Source organism: Enhydra lutris, unplaced genomic scaffold, assembly GCF_002288905.1.
Source record: "Enhydra lutris kenyoni isolate GAN:26980312 unplaced genomic scaffold, ASM228890v2 scaffoldscaffold6, whole genome shotgun sequence".
Lineage (NCBI taxonomy): Eukaryota > Metazoa > Chordata > Mammalia > Carnivora > Mustelidae > Enhydra > Enhydra lutris.
Window position 1 is genome coordinate 38,388,473 of NW_019154090.1, and position 21,730 is coordinate 38,410,202.

General features: G+C 46.0%; 1 protein-coding gene across 1 annotated transcript in view; it reads left to right on the plus strand.

Annotated features, from left to right (window-relative positions):
* Nucleotides 1-21,730, plus strand: part of LOC111141832 (isthmin 1) — a 73,481-nt gene that overhangs the window by 42,240 nt on the left and 9,511 nt on the right. The window contains exons 2-4 of the mRNA XM_022494664.1: nucleotides 4,481-4,720; nucleotides 13,588-13,852; nucleotides 21,434-21,577. Coding sequence (XP_022350372.1) covers nucleotides 4,481-4,720; nucleotides 13,588-13,852; nucleotides 21,434-21,577 — 649 coding nt within the window. The remainder of the gene's footprint in view (nucleotides 1-4,480; nucleotides 4,721-13,587; nucleotides 13,853-21,433; nucleotides 21,578-21,730) is intronic.

The following is a 21,730-nucleotide window of genomic DNA, read 5'->3' on the forward strand; positions in this document are numbered from 1 at the left end:
ACAGCTCTAATATTAGAGTCACAACAGGGAACATTGCCACTCGTGCTGCAGCATTGTCAACGGTAACATTAATGCTCGGGGTTTCAGTAAAAGAAGTTCTGAGGTCACCCGTCCAGGATTCCTATGACGGCTCTACCATGCCATCCCGGACCCAGGCTCCCCTATCCTTCCGTTCAGTCAGCTTTAGAGACTAGCCTTCAACCTCATGCTTGCCAGCAGCCCCGTTTCACTTGAAGCACTTGTATGTGCATTCCAGGTGGGAGAAAGTAGGAGAGAGAAAGGCCAAAAGGTAAACTGACCACCTCCCACTCAGCGGTCCCATCCAGCATAGTCCACGTGCATTTCATTGGGTGGAACTGCATCACGTGGTCGCTCCCAGCTGCAGTGGATGCTGGGAAATGTAGTTTTAGCCCCCTACCTTGCCACCTGAAACGAATACTGAGTAAAAATAATTAAATAGAATAGGGGAATAGAATTGGGTAGGCATTTGCAATATCTGCCACAATACTCCCATCTAAGGCAAAATACATGGTTCCCACTTTATTATTTTTTTAAAGATTTTATTTATTTATTTATTTGACAGAGAAAGAGAGATCACAAGTAGGCAGAGAGGCAGGCAGGGGCTGGGTGAGGGGAAGCAGGCTCCTTGCTGAGCAGAGAGCCCAATGCAGGGCTCGATCCCAGGACCCTGAGATCATGATCGGAGCCACCCAGGCACCCCATCCCACTTTACTATTTTATCATTGTTGCTAACATTTTATTATTACCCACCGTCCCCCGCCGCCATTTTAGATAAAAATAGTAGTAAAATAACAGAGGGACGGGACAGGCTTTACTCACAAGGATGGGGAGTGTCAAGCAGTAGCTCTGTAATTCGGCCACTGTAGATGCCTGCCTCAGCTGTTGAGCAGAGCGTGTATGTAAACCGTACAAGTGTTAGTGCTTCGGCTCCTCTTTTTATTGGTAATCCCAACTCCAGAGAGAACAGTGCGGCCGGAGCTGCAGCACTGGTTGAAGATCCGCTCAAACACACATTGTGGGTGAAGAAATGTTTTCTCAAGCTAAACCGACCTCCTCAATTCATGTGAATTGAGACAAAATGAATTGTGCAGCACCTCAGAAAATATGGTGAGGTTTCCCGTCTTCAGCTCCTGGACTTTCCCAAAAGAGTGCCTTCCAGAAGGGGCATTTGCTTTTCTGAATAAAACGCAAACTATTGGGAGATCTTCGTTTTGCGACCCACCCTTCCTGAGAATCTTCACTCTGGTAGCATAACTTAAATAGGACACTCGGCGGGTGAACTCGTTGATCTAGATGGAGGGATGGCCATCAACCAAGACCTGGGGTGGGGGGGGGGTTCTCTGCAAGGAAGACGAGCCATGTGTTCTGAGGGAAAGATGAAGAAAAGGCTTACTCCTGCCTTTCTGCTGCCTATCACCCCAGATATAAAATCGAGATTTCAAAATAATGGCTACTCCCAGATCTTGTTATTTGTTGAATAAAGTGGAGTTTCATTTTATATGAGACGTTGTAAGACATCCTTCCCCTATCCTAGGGTGTCTAGTTTCTGGAAATTTGGGGCATGCCACTGCAGGGAGCCAAGGTTTCCAGTTAAATATGTTTTGATAAAGATGCAAGAGGAATTCAGATATTCAGAGATTGTGATTAGTGTTTCTTTATTACTTCCCATCTTCCAAATGCTTTATGAACCCAAAGCTTGTTTGGGACATGGGTGGGGGGGGGATTGGGAAAAAATGGAGAAATGCCACAATTGTGTGCAGAACTCAAGCCAAAACATACTTTAGCCCCAGTCTATTCCCGGCAGAGCAGCTTGTGGCCTGAGCTGACCAGCCGATTGCCCTAACTCTACACTTCTCTCTTTTTTTTTTCATGTGTAGAGACAACCCAACTGAGTTGTCTTGACCATCCTGCTGGGACAACATGGGACTCTCCTTATTATCTGCTGTTTTACATGGAGGATTGTTGAGCCACAGAAAGTTTAATGGGTTTTCTTAGTTCATGGCTAAGCCAGGACCACTCCGTGGTGGTCAATCTCCTACTGAGAAATTCCAGAGTCAGACCAAGAAACCAATCAGATTGTCTTTGTTTTTTCAGCCATCTAAACAAAATGCCAAATAACATTTTTTATCTCTTCTCCTAAAATGTGAGTTTTAAGAGTAGAAAGTTTATGTCACCACAGGTAAAGGAAGGAGAGCTCCATTTTTAACCCAGTTAAGCATTGTGTCCCAGTTACTACAACAAAGTTAGGGTTGGATTTGCAGGAAATCCCTGAAGCAATTGGCAAGCAAGCCTTGGTCCCCTTCTGAGAGTTGCACTCACAAATTCTCTGCAAGAAATTCTCCATGAGAATCCAACTATGCTCACTAATGCTGCTGGAGATGTTTTAGGGTTGGGGATCCAGCAAGAAGAAGAAGGGAACAATTGCCTTCAGTTCTCTCCCCCTGGACTATGATAGACAGAATTCTTATGTTGAGAGAAGATTTAGCATGTTCCTTTCTCTCTCTCTCTCCTTCCCCTGCTCTCCTCCCCTCCCCACCTCCTCTCTCCATGTGCTGGGCTCAGTCTCGGCATAATACATTTGGCCCTCATTGCGTTGAGCAATGCCCAGGGAATGCCAGGGCAACTCCCTTTACGAGGATGTGCCAGGAGACAAAAACCATGGCAGAGAGGTGGCTGGAAAGGTGAACAAAGGCACTGCCCTTGGCCACATTTCTTTAGCAAAAGCCGAGGGCAAGCAAAAACACGATGACGAACATTCAGCTTCTCCCCGCTGTGTAACTCTCTAACTGCGTGTTTTAAAGAGGAGAGAGCAGACAGGCTATCTCTGTCTTGCACTTGCCGGGAAGGGTGCCCCAGCCTCTTGCCGGAATCGCTGTCTGAGGAAGGGTTGGTGTGGTGACTGGTGGTCCCTTGCCCTCTTGGCATCTTCACCGAGGTGGTCTCTGCACCAGCACTTTTATTCCTCAGCATTTCTGTTTAAAGGATATAGGAAAGATCCATGCCTTCAGGTTAACTAAGAAGATATTTATCTGCTACATGTTTCATTCTCTGGCCGTTCTTGACCTTTGGTACTTGGAGTCAGGAGTGTTTTGATACTAGATGTAACCCTTTGGCTGGGTCAAAGGCACCGCGGTGGGGGCAGGGAGTGCATGTGGAGACAGTGTGCTAGAATATACACTCCAAAACCCCAAAACATGCCCAAGAATAACAAGAGCATTAACCACTGACCCAAACGCTGGTGAAATTCTATCTCTACATCTCCCTCCACCAGTAAACATGAAAATGCCATCCCTGAAGAGATGGAGGAAACCTCCAAAGAGAGGTCCAGGGAGAACAAGAGGAGGAGAAGGGCTGGTTTGGGAAAGAAGTCCAGCAACTTCTACACTCTTCAATCACTACAAAAATTTTCCCCAAATGACAACTAAGTAGAGACATTTTTTACTAGCTGGGAAAAACAACAGACTTGAATTTTTCTTTTCAGAATAAAGGCATTAAATTTCAAAATGCCTTCATGTCACTCTTTCTTTGGCTATCCCCGTCTTTTCCTTCATCATATACTATCTTCCCTCCTTCACTCCATACCGGTCTCACTGGCCTTCTTTCCATCCCACGAAGGGACCATGTTCATCCCCAGCTCAGGACTGTCTTACTTGCTGTTTCTTCTGTGAAAATGTTCCTCCCCAGGTTGCAGCAGGTGTTCAGGTCTTGCCTTCCCAAAGAGGTTTTCCCAGCAACCTGTCTAAGGTTGTCCCTGGCCATTCTCCATCATGTTCTTTCTTCTTACTGGTCACCAATTTCTGATCTGATTTTGTCATATTTATTATTTTGTTTCCTCAATTAGTTGTAAATATTAAGAGAATAGGGCCCAGGTCTTGTCCGTGGCTCTATCTCCTATGCCTAGAATGTGGTTGACACTTGTTGACCCGATAGATGGATGGATGGATGGATGGATGGATGGATGGATGGATGGATGGATGGTTATAGTCAATGATTTGGCTCAAACATTTTATCCAGTTTGGTCAGATCTTTTGTTCCATGACCTGCACCACAGAAACAAACTCTGGACATGGGGGCTGTAACTAATGCCAGAGTGATTAATTAGTTGAAGCTATGAGAAGGAAATCATCCTCTGATTCCAGTTCTGAATGAATACCCATTCTCCTTCAAATTAGCACTTTTGTGCTGATGTGCTTCAATGTTTAATAAATATCCCATAACACTTTAGCTCTCAGAAAATTCCAGAGCAGCAGGCTGGGAAAAGTTCCCTCATGGTTTGGCTTTTTGAAGATGGAGTAATTAAACCAAGGGAAGTAAAGATGAATTGGGAATACCATCCTGGTTTAATTCCAGCCACTAGCATTGTCTTTGCTCTTGAATTTAATGGACTGTTAAGGGAGGGGGTATTCTCAAATCACGTGCCTCCTATTTATTTGTTCCTTTGCTTGTTTATTTGTTTTAGAATAACCTCCACATGGAAAGTGACTCTGCATCAGAAACGAGCTTTCCCTTCTCCAAAGAAGCAGCCGGGGAACATCTGGACCACCAGGCTGCACACCAACCCTTCCCCAGACAGCGATTCCGGCAAGAGCCTGGGCACCCTTCACTGCAAAGAGATGGCCCCAGATCCTTTCTCCTTGATCTCCCAAACTTTCCAGATCTTTCCAAAGCTGACATCAATGGGCAGAATCCAAATATCCAGGTAATGCTTGAGAGTTGAAAGGTGGAAGAAAAAGAAACAACCTATCTCTTTGTGTCCTGATCTGATGCCAAAGCAACCACTGCCTTACCGCACTTTTATTCTTAACCCTTTATGAATCTGGTTGACAATCAGATTATCTCTGTAGGACCAGTGTTTTATTACATCTGTGTGACAGCCTTCATTGGGAGATGCACCATTATTTGATGCACGACTAAAGAAAGAAAACACTGATAATTCAAGTATGACACAGCAATGATTGCAATACATCCTGCTCTCAGAGATGTTGAAATGCCCAAACAAAACAAAATTATATGCCCTGAAATTAACAAATAGGGTAGCTGTAGAAAAGGGCCAATTTAACATGGAAGCTCACTCAGCAAAGCACAGTGTGATTTCAAAGGTACTGGGGAAGGCACACTCTCAAATCCCTCTTAGCTTGCCCTGGACACCAGCAACTCCTTCAGGAGGTGACAACACTTCAGTTGCTCTAAAATGTAAAGGTCTGATTCAAAAAGTTGGGTGAGAGGAAGGGAGGTGAGAACAGAAGTAGCTAGGGGAGACATGAGTCTGTACCACTAAGATGGGCTGGGATGAAGCTGAAGGAAATAGGTGGTTAGGGGAAAGGGTACCTGGGATTAAAAATAACAACCCTCCTCTATGCTGAAATAGACATGCTTTACAAAGCAAATGTTGATCTGGTTTGACTCCAAACACCCTCTGAAGGAGATGAAGCCCACATCCTTTTTCCATAATCAGTAAAGCAGCAGGTACTTAAGAAGTTCCTATTTGGTTTGCCCAAGGTTACACGGCTAGTAAATGGTGGTTGAAGCTCAAATCTAGGCTCCTGGGATCCTGAGAACACTCACCCTACCAATCCATGTTTCACAGACAAACTCCTGATTTTGAATTTTGCTTGTACTTCCCTCTGTGTCTTCCCAGAGATGCCCATGATAGCCAAGGAAGGGGACTAGTCAACAAGGCAATCTCATCTCTATTGTAGCTCCTGTCCACCTTGAACTTGTTTCTCCATTCTTTGCATTTGGGGAAGGGCAGCATTTTCTTATTCTTCCTCTCTGCTTCAAATTCCAATTAGCTTACAAGGCCAAAAGTTCCTGAACCTGACCTCAGAGCAGTTGATCCTTAATTAAGTTAACTCTCCCTCTCTCCAGACTAACGTTCTCTGCATGACACCTTCCAGATCAGATTTCCTTGGTCAGAGTTCTGCTCATCACGCCAGTGTCATAGTGGCTAACAAATGTCACTGAGAATACGCCCCAGTTAGAATGTTGACCAGCCCCTACTGTGTATAAAATGCTGTGTTAGGGTTATGAGAAAGTAAGAAATGTAAGACCTTCTCTATCCAGGAAATGACATAGGTGTGGAGGTCCCGGCTACCACCCAAGACAGTCCCAAAGGGAACATGGAGACAGAGGAGGGGAAAATGCTCTGTTCCATTGTGAACAGGTTTGAATAGACAGGAAGAAATAGAACAGGATACTGGTAAGGGTCTAGATATGAAAAATGTTTCAGAGGTCACTTTTTGACGACCCTTGCGCAGAAATCACTGCAGGCACCTGTTAACATTTCCAGGGAGTCTTGCATTGTTCTAATTGATTAATTGGAAAAACAGGCCTTTCACTTCACTGTTCTCTCTCTAGGAAGTGGTTACATGGCTCTCTGCTAAAGAACAAAGGATCCACTTGGGGGAGGTGTGGACTGGCAAAAAGAGGTGCAGACCTCTCCTTACTGTTACTCGACAGTGCTCCCCATTGGGCCTTTACCTGCAGGAAGTGATTTTTTTTCCCCTTCTTTATAGATTTTATGATTTCGGGACCAGGCCACCTTCACTCCAAGGGAGCTTAGGCCATGTCCAAAGCAATTTTAGGCTTGCTGTGGCTCACGTTTTTCCCCCACAGGTGGGAAATGTCACTGTGGGATTTAATGCTGAGTATTGAGCTATTAAAGTAGTAGATTTAAGAATGTAGGGACTCCTGGGTGGCTTAGTCAAGCATCTGCCTTCAGCTCAGGTCATGATCCCAGGATCTTGGGATCGAGTCCCACGTGAGGCTCTTTGCTCTGTGGGGAGCCTGCTTCTCCCTCTCCCTCTCCTTCTGCCTATTGCTCCCCTTGCTTGTGTTCTCTCTCTCTCACTGTCAAATAAATAGATACAACCTTTAAAAAAAAAAAAAGGAATTTCTTATGTGAAGTTACAAGAAAATGCCTGGATGCAGGGGAACTGAAGGTTGCAGGGAGTGTCCTCTCATTGGAAAGTTACTAAGTACATGGGGCTCTACCTAAGAACCAAATTTGGAACAGAATTTCTCAGAATCCCCTGCCTCTCGCAGATAATTCCGTGAGCCTAGGAATCCCCAGACCTCACTTGGGCCTTTTTAAAACATAGACCTAAATGTCAGAGAAGAACAGTGGTTGAGATCCTCAGACCTAAGAAACCCAGATTCCTTTCCCAAAAAGGGCAGGGCACCCATAAAGTGCTAAGCCTTCTACAGCCCACACAATGGATCAATCTGTGCATGAGGTCAGTAGAGCACCGGGGGTTACAGGTCATTTTAAATCATCCTCATCTGTATGGTTTAGCTGGATGGGAAGTAAAGAATGCTCTGGAACAGTTTCACCTGGCTTCCTGAGGGCAAAGGGCTATTGGAGTTAGTGGGTATGGAGAGAACTAGAATGAGCCAAAAGGGCAGAAAATAAATGGAGGTGAGTTATGAGAAGGTCCCACACGAGAGTCTGGCAAACATTCTTGGACTTTTATCGAAGGCAGCTTCCCTGTGCACTGTCAGTAAGGCATGACTGCGGAGATGGTACAGGTGGAAATTCTTTACCGTGTCCCCTCTGAGACATGTTTACATAGACTTACAACAGGGGCAAAGTAACAGTCAGTGCTTTGTTCTCACTCCGTCTAACCACCATCCCACCTCACCCTCCCAGCCCGGGAACGAAAAGTTCGCCTTCAGGTACAGGTTCAGAAAGGGAGACCTTGGAGCACAGGGCAGGAAGAGAACAGGGGCGCTCCTGGATGTCCTCGTTCCTTTCCTGAGTTGGCCTTTGGACAGCAAAGATCCCCATAGCTCCCAAGAGTATAGGTTTCCCCATAGCTGCAAATATCAGAATATTGTGCAAAGTCCATGAAGTCTAAGGTACGACCACCTTTCTGCCCACTGTCTAGACAAGCCACTCCTCTCCTGCTCTGCACAATCCCCATGGCTGTTTAGCCTCCTGCAGGCCATTGAGAGGGGCAGGAGCTGACTGAGTGTTATTGATCTGATGACCTGTTGGCCCTAAAGAAAAGAAAATTGAGCTGTGTTTCTGGCCTTCTCTTTCTGCAAGACCACAAAGGTCACTTGGAAAGATGTTCAGAGAAAGAAGGAAGCAGCTGCTCTCCCTGAGAGCCACAGCCTAGGCCAGAGTGTGAGTGTGTGTGAGTGTGCGTACACAAGCACACACACTCACATACACGCTCACACACACACACACACACACACACACACACACACACACAGCGCTGGCCGCCACAGCCCCATGCACCACTGCACTTGAGTAAACCAGTTCCCTGGTGGTCCTTTAAAAGATGAGGTGCTTTCTAAAAGGGGGTGATGGGTTCTGTTTTGGCAGCCCCTACCCCTTCCTTACAGCACTGCTCTTTTGTTGAAATGCACTGGTTTGACACGGGGCGGTTCAGCCAAGCAGACAGCTCGTGATCCCCCAGGGTCGTCAAAGCTTTTTCTCTCCCTGGGGAGCAGAGCGAAGACAGGTGACGGGGCTTCCGCTGCCAGGGCCCCTGGCCTTGTCTCCCCCCTCCCCTGGCAACCTGCCCCTTGCCCCCACCTAGCTGTCCTTCACTGAAGCTGGGGAGCTGAACAGGAATTTAATACCTTCTCTCTGAACACCCCACCCCATCCCCTTCAGTGTCTGAAAGAGTTTCCCACGCTCTGGGTCTGGGGTCTGCTGTCCCTCCCGCCAAATAACCCACACCTTTCCAAAGTGACATTGCCAAGCCCGCGCAAGGGGTCACCTCCCTCTTAGACCTCTTAACTTTGGGGAAGGGAAGTCCTTTAAAAAGCCCAGGTTTGGGGGACTTTTTTAAACCCCCCTCCCCTCTAAGCCAGGCAGGACCGGCTTAGGGCCGTGGAAGTGAGTGGGGAAAAGACAACAAGGCACAAATTAGAAAGAAACAGCCTCGAACTCCCGAACCCAATCTCCGTATTAAATTTGAAACAATAGTAGAAGTCGGAATTTGTTAAAAATAAATAAATCAGTCATTCAGGAAAGAAAGGAAATTCTCCCAGGAAAAGTTAGACTCGAACTTGAGACTTGTTGGCTGGGTGTTCAGTCTGCAGCTGATGGTCAGATAACAAAAACAAAAGTCTCTAAAATAAACTCATTATTAGGCTTTCTCCATCCATTCGTTACCACAGTAGCTGTTCACAACCAATTATTTCTTTCCTGGATCGAGCTGAGATCAGGATTCATTTCAACCAATATACTGATTTCTTCTTTTCCCACTGAGGGAGATTTAAAATAGTCATCTAGAGGTCTTTTTTTCCCCCTTGCGCAGACTTATTTACACGGCCGCCAGCCTCTGGAGGGCCACAAGATACAATCAGATGGGTTGGCCCCTGGGCTACAAATATATGGGCTTGTACTTTTTATCCCCTTCCTCCTTTCTCTCTAAAATACTTTCAGAATGGCAACTTTGACCAACCAAGAACCAGGGAGTCTGTGCCCAAAACATGACCCCACACACCTCTGAGGACAAGCCTGTATGGTGGAGATTCTTATGGGGGTGTATTGTCCAGAATACGAACAACAGAGCCCACTGACCTGTGCTTGGGATCAAGTGCCCCGAGGGCTTGGCCATGATAAACAGCTTCCTGCAGGTTACTGGACCTCTCTATGCCTCAGTTTCCTTGTCTGTAAAATGGGGATGGTAATACTATACATGAGTACCTCTATCCTACAATACTGCACAGAAGCGGGGGTTGTAGTGAGGATGAAGCAAGAGCGTCCATGTGAAACCCCTAGCAAGAGGGACAGGTATATGGGAAGCTTCCCCAAACAAGTAGGTGCAGGTTGGTGATGACCATGGATTGAAATGACAGAGGAAACGTGTATAAAATAATGGGGAATCCCAAGAACTTGTGTTGGGACGGCTCTGTGCCTTCCTTGCTCTCTTCACCTCAGGAACATAAATTCTCCACACCGGTTTCTGTGCCTAAATTTCAAATATAACTTGTGGAGAACAAGTAAGAATTTCTGGGCCAGCACGCTGCGAGTCCCAGAGCACTAACCTCCATCAACTGGGTTGCCATAGTAGTTTCTGGGGCATCAGTGAGTCTGAGAGAAGGGGATTATCTTTCTGCAGCAATTGTCAAGGAAGGAGGGGGGAGGGTAATCTTGGCCTTTCACTGGAGGTTGTTTTCTTGTCCCTGGGTGCTCTGTGCTCCTGAGGAAATCACTTCACCTTAGGGCTCACGTTCCTGTCTGGGAAATACTGACCCATGCCTACCTAGTCACCATAGCTTTCAAGGCTTAGAGGACCAAGCTAAAAGATTCTAGAAGATTCTCCTGAGCTGAGAAGGTCAAGACTTCTGTTTTTTTCAGAGTTATTAGTTGATTAACTGGTAGACTTTTCAGATTAAGTGTAAGGAGTTTGTTTCTAAGAAATGTCTTAACTATCAAGAGAAGGAAGGAAGCTAGTAACACTTCGTAGGATCTTATCTTCATTTCCCAATTTTGGACAGAATTCCCCAAATTGGCACCTATTTTGGACGCTCTCTCTCTTTCTCTCTCTTTTTTTTTTTTTGGCACTGACAAGATCCTGCCAGAAGTTGGACTTGGGTCTTTTGAAAGCATTCTCTTGCTTGTGCTGTCTTGATCCATGGTATGGAAAAGTCCAGAAGAAATAAATATGCTAAGACACCTTAGTTATGTGTATGAAGGAAGAGAAAAGATGGTAAAGTCTAGCATCTTTATCGGCTTGGAAATCTGCTGTATTCACTCCCACACCTTCAGCTCATCACATTGATTATTGTTTAAGGCATCTTTATCAACACATTCTTTGATGCTAACGAACATGTAAACAGAATGAGAGCAACAGGACATATAAAACTAATCCCCACCCTCCGAGAAGCCACTGATCGTGCTCATTAAGTTTCTTTAATTGGATGCCTATAAAACTTCAGGTTCAGGATTAGAGTTCTTCTTTTGATATCAGTATAAGATTTCCACATTATGAATTGTAGGGAAGGGTGGATTCTAAGGTTTGTGTGTTTTTTTGTTTTTGGCGGGTTTTGTTTTGTTTTGTGTTTAATTCAATTGGGGCAGTGGCCAGAAATTAAAGGGGGAAAAAAAAAACCCTCTAAGCTGTTGAGATTTAGTCATCGATATAGTTTTTGGAGTAAATTCGTATTTTGCTACTCCTTGCCTGGCCAGGCAACAAGTCTATTTTGTTTGGATCCGGGCAACGGTTTTGGAAAAAGAAATCGTATTGACGGTAATAGCTTAAAACATGAAATTGTTTTTATTCCCGGCTTGGAGAAATTGTAGGGCACGTCTTGCTTAGGCAATCCCTTTGACTCCAGTCTGAATACAAATGGAATACCAAAACTGCTGGGCATGTTCCCCTTATCTTCTACCCAGAGACTGATTTCATTACCATAATTGCTGGCTTGCCTGGCTTTTGGCAGCGTCTCTCCTCCGAGACCCTTAATAGCCTTATTGCTGCCGCTCAGTTGTTCTGTCTGTAGGCAGAGGAAGACCGGATTGCGGAGGAGAAAGATTATGTCTCCAAAGGCTCAGTATTGCCCTGTCACCACCCAGCTGCGCACTCCTGCAGCACTTGTCCCTCCAGAGCTGCGTGTGGGTCCCAGGCACTCTCCAGCAACCAGCCATTCCAACAAATGGCAGTGAATCAAGACCAATGATTCCTTTTTCTCCTTTTTGAAAGATTACTAAAAGGTCCGTGATTATTTATAAATACGCAAGGGATGCTTACAGGAGGGGAGAATTGTGGTGGTGGGGAATAAAGCCAGGGATGCCCTTCTAGGCATCCCACACCAGAAAAAAGATTCACATGGCTGGCTGCAGCCCGAGGACTCTCTGGGAAGGATGGCAGTACTCTTGACCTTGCATATGGACCACACAATGCCACAGCCCAGGTCCAGCATTGGCCCAGCAACTTCCTTGGAAGGTCAAAGCAAGGAGAATTCCAGTCTCCCTATTCCTAGCCCACAAGGAAGGGGCTGTTGGTCTCAGGGATGGGCACAGCCTGGTGCAACTTGGCGGAGCATCCTAGCAACTCTCTCAGATGTCGGCTTAGGGCGAAACTGGAAATGCATCTGCCCAGTACAGCTTGCGCTGATGACTCAGAGCACGTGTTTCTGATTCATTTGCACACAGCTCATCCAGGGGGTGTTGCAAGGACTATGTGATGTCCAAAGGAACCCAGTGAGTCTCTTATTAAATTTTTTAAACAAGTTTCTCAACGTTGATTGTCTCTCAGAGCCAAGAAACTGCATTCTTCCAGCCCCATGACTTCAAAACGAGGCTCTGTAAATCCGAGAACAAGTTCTATCCTTGGCTTTGGAATTCTCTGTTCTGACCCTGAGGGTCGGTTGAGGAGCCTGCTCACAGGGTCCGGATATGGGATGAGTGAAAGTCACAGCTGTGGACCTTGAGGACCTTGTGCTCACACCTCCACACATGTGGTGACAGCCAGCCCCCATCAGCCCCTAGTGGCCTTCATGGCCCTTGCTTGCATGAGGGGATGGTATTTCTGTGACTTTTTGAGAGGCCGTGTGGCAGAGTTGTTAAGAACATGGGCTCTGGGGCTAGACTATCCACATCTGCCACTTACCAGCTGTGTGACCTTAAGCAGATTGTTCACTTCTCTGTGAAAAGCTAACCTGTTGCTGCCTAGCTACCAAAACTTAACAGCTTGAAGCCATGACCATTGGATTGTTCACAGTTGTGGAGGTTAGGAATTTGAACAGGGCTCCACCAGTAGAGCTGGTCTCTGGTCCACATGGTATTCGCTTTGGTAACCCAGCTGGGCTAAAGCATCCAAGGTGGTCCCAGCTCACATGACTGGGGCCCTGGAGCTGGCCACTTACCTGAGGTACCTCAGTTCTCCACCAGGTGGCCTCTCTCTTCACCTGGTCTCTATGTGTAAGGTTTCCTTACCTCTAGTGGTAGGAACATTCCGAGAGAATGAGAATGGAAGCTGTAAGACCTCATAAGACTTGTCATGGTGTCACTCCTACCATATTCTACTGCACAAAGTAAGTCACAAGACCAGGCCAGAATGAAAGAGAGGAAATCCCTTCTTAATGGGAGATGTAGCACACACCTGCAAGGATGGGATGAATTACTGGGGCCATCTTTGCAGATAGTCAACCATAGGGGCCAATTAACAGTACCAACTTTATACAGTTGTTATGAGGATTAAATAAGTTAATATATGTAGACCATTTACAACAATGCCTGGTACAGACTTAGTGCTCAATAAGTGTTTGGTTTTATTATAATTACTCTTGTGTTACTTCAGGGACACATATAGTACATGTTTACTGCTTGAATTAAAGACTTCCCAGCTACGTAGTCATCGGTAAATCAGGAACCCCAGTATCCTTCCAGCCTGAGGCCCATGTACATCAGTCCTATTTGGTCATGGGGCCCATTGTGCCATCTCTGGGTGTTTTCCATCCTGTATCACCATGTAGTCTCAGCATTCCTCCATGAGAGATGCATCCATCATTTCCCTCTGCTCTCCTAGACTTTCTTCCGAGGGTACCTAGTTTGGAGGCTACAGACTCCTCATTGACTCTGGCCTGTTCTGAATTCTTCAGGTCACCATAGAGGTGGTGGACGGTCCTGACTCTGAAGCAGATAAAGATCAGCATCCAGAGAATAAGCCCAGCTGGTCAGTCCCATCCCCCGACTGGAGGGCCTGGTGGCAGAGGTCCTTGTCCTTGACGAGGGCCAACAGCGGGGACCAAGACTATAAGTACGAGAGTACCTCAGATGACAGCAACTTCCTCAACCCCCCCAGGGGGTGGGACCATCCAGCCCCAGGCCACCGGACTTTTGAAACCAAAGAGCAGCCAGAATATGGTGAGTTTACCACCCAGTGATATAAAATTGGTGGGGAGAATAAATGAGGATGTTGAGACCTAATGGACATGGAGCCAAGCAAAACCCAGTTTACAGTATGTGGTTTTGGGTCTTCTATGAGGCATACCTCATAAAGTCTTTGTTCCACAGAAGCCCCAAGAAGGCACCAGCAGCCACATTTTTCTGGAAAGACTATAATTTTAAAATCATATCAATTATCCTAGGAGAGAATTTTTTTTTTTTTTTTTTAGTTAGAGATCTTTGAGGTTCTGCCTCCCCCACCCCCAAGTTTTAGTTTTATTTCTAAAAATGAGGAAATCACCAAATCCACTTCCTGGTGTATTTTAGTGTAAAAATTCATACTGAAAATCAATTTAGTCCAAAGATAGGTGTCCAGCTGCTTCTTTTGAGCAGGCAGCCATGTTACATTTGACATTGGCAGTAGAGCAGCCATTGGGAACCCACAGGAACGTGTGCTTCATGGGCTGTCAATGGAAGGCTTCAAGACAATAAATTTCAAGATGCCAAGTTGGGATTTCTAGTTTCCCAAGTTTTTAGAGGAGGGGAGGGAAGGTAACAAGCACCTTACAAATTCAGTGACTTAAATAATAAAAACTGTTTTTCACTTGGGATGGGAGACAGAGTGGGGGAAACTCAGCTCCACTCCGTCATTCAGGGATCCAGGCTCCTTCCCTCTTAGAGTTCCACCAACTTCCAGGGCCTGAGTTACACACTGAATGCTCTACATCTGGTTGGCAGCCAAGGAGACAGACAGGTGGAGCTTGGAAAAGGCACACATGCTCTTAACCATCTCCGGCTGGAAATGGTACACACCATATCCACTCAGACTCTGTTGATGACTCTGGTCATATAGCCCCCACCTAGATGCAAAGGAAGCTGGGAAACACATCCTGGTTGTGCAAGGAAAAGGAAACCTGGCAAGGCTTCATGGGGAATCAGGCAGCCTGCCTTGTGTTATAAGAATATCTGAGGTCATACATACGCCTCCATCATGATGGTGTTCTTGCGGCTTCACCATCAGCAGTCTTAGGAACAACAGTTATATGACAGGAATGACCTGTCTCGCACCATTATACTCTCCCCCTTACCTCCATCTCTCAGTAAAAAGACCAGCTCTGTGCTGGAAAGTCATTTCTGCCGCTAATAGACAATACTAAGCAACTTCCAAAACAGGGAGACCTTTTTCTAAGAGCATGTCTTATGGCTGGCACCGTGCTAGGCTCTGGGAATCCAAAATTAGAAAGACACAGGTCTTCCCTAAAGGGGATCTCACCTGTCCATGGACAAGGGAGAAAAGTTGAGTGATAAAGGAAAACAGTGCCATGGTAGAAATACACATCACATGCTAGGGGAGCAGAAAGAGAACTCCCACACTCCTAGCCAGGAGGCTTGTAAAACCTCCCCTTTTCCAGAAGAAGTAGAGTTTACCTATTTTCCAAGAGAAAAGGACTAGGGATAATTACCAACATTTATAAAGCACTTCCCAAGCACTAGTCCCTCTTCATGGCATCTCACATATATTAACTTATTTAATCAGCTCTCTGAGGCAGATACTCCATTTTACAGATGGGAAAACTGAAGCCTAGAGAAGGGAAGCAACTTGACCTTGAGGCAAGTCTGAGACCTCTCAGGCAGTCTGAGCCCAGAGTCTGTTCTCTTAACCACTTTGTTGTCCTGCCTCTCTGGGAAACAAAAATAATCATATCCTTTAGGACAGCAGTGATTATGGAAATGCATGCTTAACGGGGAAGACAGAAATGAGAGGAAAGTCCTGTGGTGTTAAGCAAGGGAAACGCAGAGGATCCCTGGGTGCCAGGCCGACGTGTCACAAGTTTCTGACTTAATCATTTGCCCAGCACACAGGGGACATGGTTTTGAAGACTAGAGCTCAGACCCTCCCCATCAGAATCCCCTGACTACATAATTAAAAGTTACCAATCCTGGCCTCAGCCCCTTCCCTTTATACTAATAGTCCTCAAGATGTGAACCCCAAATGAGCCGCATCAACATGGCCTGAGACTGTGATAGGAATGCAAATTTTCAGGCCCCAACCCCAGGCCTATTGAACCAACCACTCTGGGCTGGATCCCCCAAATCTGTGTTTGAACAAGCCTTCCAGGGGGCTCTGGTGCCCTGAGCCCACTATTCCAGAGTGACGGTCCTCAGTCTTGGTTGTTCCTCACTCTCTCTAAAGAGCCCAGTCCAGTTCTCTTCAGTCCAGTTAAATTGGGATCTCTGGGGGGTGCAGCCCAAGCATCAGGTTTTAAGAGCTCTGTGAGTATGCTCTTAAGTAGGCGTGAAGCCCAGCTTGAGAGACGCTGCTATCCTTCTGCGGAACTAGAATGTCCGGGAGTGAGACCTGGAGTCGGTCTTTCTTTGCTTTGTTTGTTTCTTTCTTTTTGCAACCAGCGTCCCCTGATGATTCTCAGGCTCACCAGAGTTTGCAGACCACAACTAGAAACAACTTTTGCATCTAAAGCCCTTACAGAATACACTCTGGTGAATTCATGAACATGAAGAACATCGTCCATTTCTATCTTGAGGATAGAATTCAGTTCTCCTGGGACCATGACTGTGGCTGCCTCAGCCACCTTCACCATAGCTCTCTAGGCCTAGAATCCCTGTGGAGGGTCTTGCGTCTGGATCTGACAGCAGCTTAGGGCCATGGAGAAACTCCCATCTTTTATGGTTTGGGAGTATCTCTTAGTAACTCCCTCATCATTGGAGTAGATCCCAGGACAGCTACTTTATCAAGAAAATCTTGTCCCTTATAATACCCCTAAAGGAATCCTTCTTAAACTTTAACATGAATGCAAATAACCTGGGGGTCTTTTCCAGTGTAGCTTCTGATGCAGTGGCTGAGGCCGGTACTGCTGGTCTTCGGACCACACTTTGAGTAGCACGACTCTGTGTGGCAAATGCTCAGCAGCGGGCCCTGTGAGTGAAGGAATGGCTGCTTCTCTGATGGGTTCACAAGGAACGTGTGGTTTCCAGAATTCTCTGTAGCATCAGAAAAGCTCAATACTCTTTTTTTCAATCAACGAGAAACTATTAAACAATTTCTAAGTATTTGTCCCTAGGTCTGGTGCTGGGAAGGATCCAGGGAGAGAAGTCCTGGAAAGGTGGGGTTCCGGAAGCGCAAACTTCCTGGGGTTCCAGACCCGCTACAAGGGTGTGCTGGCTAGTCTGAGGCATGCTAAACCTGGCACAGGAACTGGTCTTTGTGGAGGATGTTGATTTCAGATTTTTAAAGGTAGCATCTTTAGTCAGAATTTAAATGTTGGTGGCCAAAGAGTACTTCAAAAAAAAAAACAGGTGGGAAAAAAAAAATAGACAAGAATGGCATCTTTAGAATATGTTATAAAACACACGACAGAAGCTGGTTAGACCTATTTTTGACTGTGGGAACACAGTGGCTCTGCTTTGGACTGTATTTGGGATGCTCCATTTGAAACGCCTTCTGTAGAGATACTTAAGGTATCATCAAGGACAAAGGAAGAGTCCAGAGAAATATTTTTCTGTCAAATAGCGGTATACCATTCCCAAAACTGTTCTGAATAACCTGCAAAATAAAATCAGATAGGCAATTGCTTACTGTAACCTGGGTTTGGAACTCTGTTCCTTACAATTCTCTGACTGGTCAGAGGCCTCTGTTAATAGAGTTCCTAGTGATTTTTGTCAAGGCTTTTTCTTTGTAATGTTGAATTATGGCCACATGAGTGGGTGTCTTAAAAAAGAGAGGCCAATGTGGGCCAGAATTAAAGCTGCCGGGGTACCGGGGTATAAAGGAGCATATGGCAGGAGCAGAGAGACCTCACCTCTCGTCCCAGCTCTGCCAGGTCTGAGCTGCGTGACGTTAGGCAAGACCCTTAACCTCTCTGAGCCTCAGTTTCCTTATCCATAAAAGAAGGATGTTTCCACCTACCCACAGGATTATTATCGGAGCTTAATCAGTATGTTTAGACAGAGAAGCTGGTTAAAGCAGACCCTCAGTAATTGGTAGCCACTCTCATCTAAGATTAGCAGTGGAAGCTTGCCTGGGACCAAGTCAAGACCAAATCACCCCAGTTGCCCAGACGCTAACCGACCCAAAAGTCTCTAGTGCGCTCAAACTACTTAATCACTACCTTAAAATTTCAAACGACATGCTTGAAACCCAGCTCTCAGCCCAGTACACTGCAGAGTGTTCTCTTCCCTCACTGAGCTCTTTGATGTCACAGGGACTGCTTTTTACTGTCATTGTTGTTATCTCAGCAATTACCGCTGTTCACTTTCATTTTCTGCTCTGAGCCATGTTCCCTGGCAGGTGAGCAAATGAGAACAGACTTGTTCTATTAGAGCAGAAAGGAACACTGCCCTCAAAGCCTTCTGTCCTTCGCACACATTAAACAAATAGAGAGTCCCCAAGAGGAGGGTCTTTCCTGGGACATGCGTCTAAGACAGTCGGCTATGGAGCCTTCAGGGTGGTGAGCTGACATGTACGCTTAGCCCTTCGTCACTAGCCTAACAGAAACGACCAGCCGCATGGTGACGGAACTGTTCGGTGCCTGATTTGGGGGGACCACATCTTACGTTTGGAAAATAAAGGGCTTTTGAGCATTTAAAATAAAAGCATAAAGAAAGCCACTAACTGGAATAATAAGCCCTTCATTGTTCCAGAGTCCATAAGTCATCTAGGAAGCATATTTTAGGGAGAATTTTATGGTATATTTTTAATAGTTAACTTTTGCTGCTCAAGAAACCACCCCCAAAATTTAGTGGCTTAAAAGAACAAATGGGTTCTCTCTTAAGAATCTGCAATTTACCTGGACTTTTCTTCAGCTCTGGGTTGGACTGACTGGGGCTGGAGGTCTAGGATGGCTTCCCTCAGCAATGGGGCCGCAGCTGGACAGGTGGCTGGCTAGGGTCTATCTCCAGCTGTCCCTCACCCTCCAGGTAGCCAGCCCCGGCTTTTCCCATAGTGTTGGATGAGTTCTCTACAGCAAGAGGGCAAACACTGATGCACAAACACATTTCCAGCCTCTGTTTGCATCATATTTGCTATTTTTCCATTGGCCATGGCAAGTCACATGGCCCAGGCTGGGGTCAGGAGAGGACAGTAACCGCAGGGTAGATACGAGGAGAGGAATTATAGAAGTCATTTTTCACGTAATCGGACGCACTATTAACATTCAGTAATTTAGTTCCAAGAAACCAAGACCAGAAATTACCTTGTGCAAAGATTCCAGTAGAAGCCTCATCACAGGGTTAATGCTGAAATCTCAAAGTTCAAGGATATTTCCAAAAATTATCTCTCCATATTTCTGCAACAGGAAGGAAAGGTTGCAAGAGATTTCTAAATGATTGCAGTCCCATTGCTTCTGCTAAGCCAAGCAGGAACACCAGTTGGCATCACTGGATTATATACCCACCATAAAAAGTGACAGGAACTCTACCTATGTACTCAGTAAACTTATTCTGACTGGTCCATCGCCCCCCTTATGAGTCTAATGGCATTACAATCATTATTTGTGACTTTTTGTTGTTGCTGTTCCCTTCAACAAAGCTGGTGTTGGTGGTATGTGTAGGACGTGGTTGAGTGTGTTCATGTATGTCTGTAACCCGCTGCACCTGAATGTTCCCCCGACGACAGTGTGATTTCACAGTTGTTCCAGGCATATCTCTGACATTCTTGGGGAGATGACCAAGAGGAACCAGACCACAGAGGTCTTGGAGGGAGCACCCAGTGCTTCTCCCCCTGGAAGCAGCTTGTCTCTCCAGTTCTACCTGTTGATGCCTACTAAGAGATGGGAGAGATGAAGACGCTCACACTAGGCAAACAGGCCAAACTCCTTCACATAAGGCAGTAGTTTCAAACATCTGGCTTGGCTGTGTTGCTGGAAAACCATTTCTTAGAAGAAGATCAAAATAGAAAAAGATTCCTTCTGGGAAAGAGGAGAAATGGACAGGGGCCCTGGGGGCAGTCAAGGTGTGGGCAAACTCTCTGCTCTGGGTTAGGGCTGAGGACACAACCATGAACCACCACCACCCCCCACAACTCCATTTAATGGGCTGAGGAGACTCAGCGGCCCTGTGTTTGCCTAAGGAGTGTTCTGAGTGAGCACCATGTAAACAACAGCCTGGGAGGCTGGCACAGAGCCCACACTGCAGGTAGAAACATGTGTGGACTACATTCCTGCTGGGCTTACATAATAAGGATCACCACGACCTGTTACGAACCAAGAGGACCCCTTCCCAGCAGAGCACATGCCTCTTGCCCCAAGCTTGGCACTGGCAGAGGCCCCAAGGCTATAGGAAGATCTGGATAAACCAGGAGAAAATTACTACAGAGTAGAGATGCTGCAGAGACAGTCATGCTGTAGAGATCAAAGACTCAGCACTGGGAACCCAGCTTTCCTTTCTGTTACCCTTATTACCTTGGATAAGTCCTCCCACCCTCAACCACCAGTCACACTAGGAATTAGTTTCTTTACTTTTAAAAAGAGAAACTAGTCTTGATAATATACCGACCTTCCTCACACCCCTCACACTCCCAAGCCCCCCCCCATTTGGTCTACTTCTCCTTTTTTCCATACCATTTATTGGCTTCTAATGTACTTACTCTAATAACTTACTCATTTTTTGTTTAATTATTGCCTGACTCTTCTTACTAAAATATTATTTCCACCAAGGCAAAAATCTTGGAAGTTTTATTTAATGGTATTTCCCATATACCTAGAATTAAGCCTGGCATATAATAGGGGCTATCCAATAAATATTCATTGGATAGATATTAAGTGATGACCTTGAAGGGTCATTTCTAGCTTTACCATTATGTAGTGGTTATCTACTGCTGTGTAACAAACCATCCCAAAACTCAGTGGCTTAAGACAACACCAGTTTATTATTTCTCATGATTCTGTGGCTCAGGAGATCGGGCCCCACGAGGCTGTTGCTATGCTCCTCATGCGTCCGCTCTATTCAGCTGTCTACTGGAAAGGGCTAGAAGGATCAACAAGGCTTCACTCACGTGTGTAGTATCTTGTGACCCATAATATACAAGTTTAGCCTCAGCTTCTTTCACAGCGACTGGATTGCCCAGAGTGAAAGTTGGAAGCTGCCAAGCTCCTAGGGCGGAAGTCAGCTCAGATTTTAGGGAAGGGGAAATAGACTCTCTCACTCGCTCTCTCCCTCACTCTTGCTCTCTCAATGAATGTATGTATGGGGAGGGAAGGAAGTGATGGTGGTCATCTTTGGAAACTACGTACCATAGTATTGCATGATCCCATACTGTACAAATGCATGCATTCTCAGTAGGCGCTTACCGGGAACCTTCTAAGGGTCAGGCCCCGGCAACGTGCTGACCACCACGGTACTCAAAACCTCAGACAGAGTCCCTACTCTCACCAAGCTAATCCCTAAAATGAACTCCGGAGCCACAAGCCTTTTGACTCCAGCTGGCATCTGGTCTCCTCCAAGGGCAAGAACAATGGAAGAAGACAACTGGAAGGCTCCTTGACAAGGGGGATTTGGGGACTCTTTGGGCAGCGGCTGGTGACCGTATCCCTGACTCCCTTCCAGATTCCACAGATGGCGAGGGCGACTGGAGTCTCTGGTCTGTCTGCAGTGTCACCTGTGGGAACGGCAACCAGAAACGGACCAGGTCTTGTGGCTACGCATGTACCGCGACAGAATCTAGGACATGTGACCGTCCAAACTGCCCAGGTGGGTTTATGCAGGGGAGTGGTTCCAAGTTCAAGCGAGAGTTTTTCATTTATATTTAAACCTTAAAGAAAATCACTTTTTAAAGGACAGCCATTTCCCTAATAAGGATTCTGACCAGACTGAAACAGTAAGAGATGAGTAATGAGCTGAATG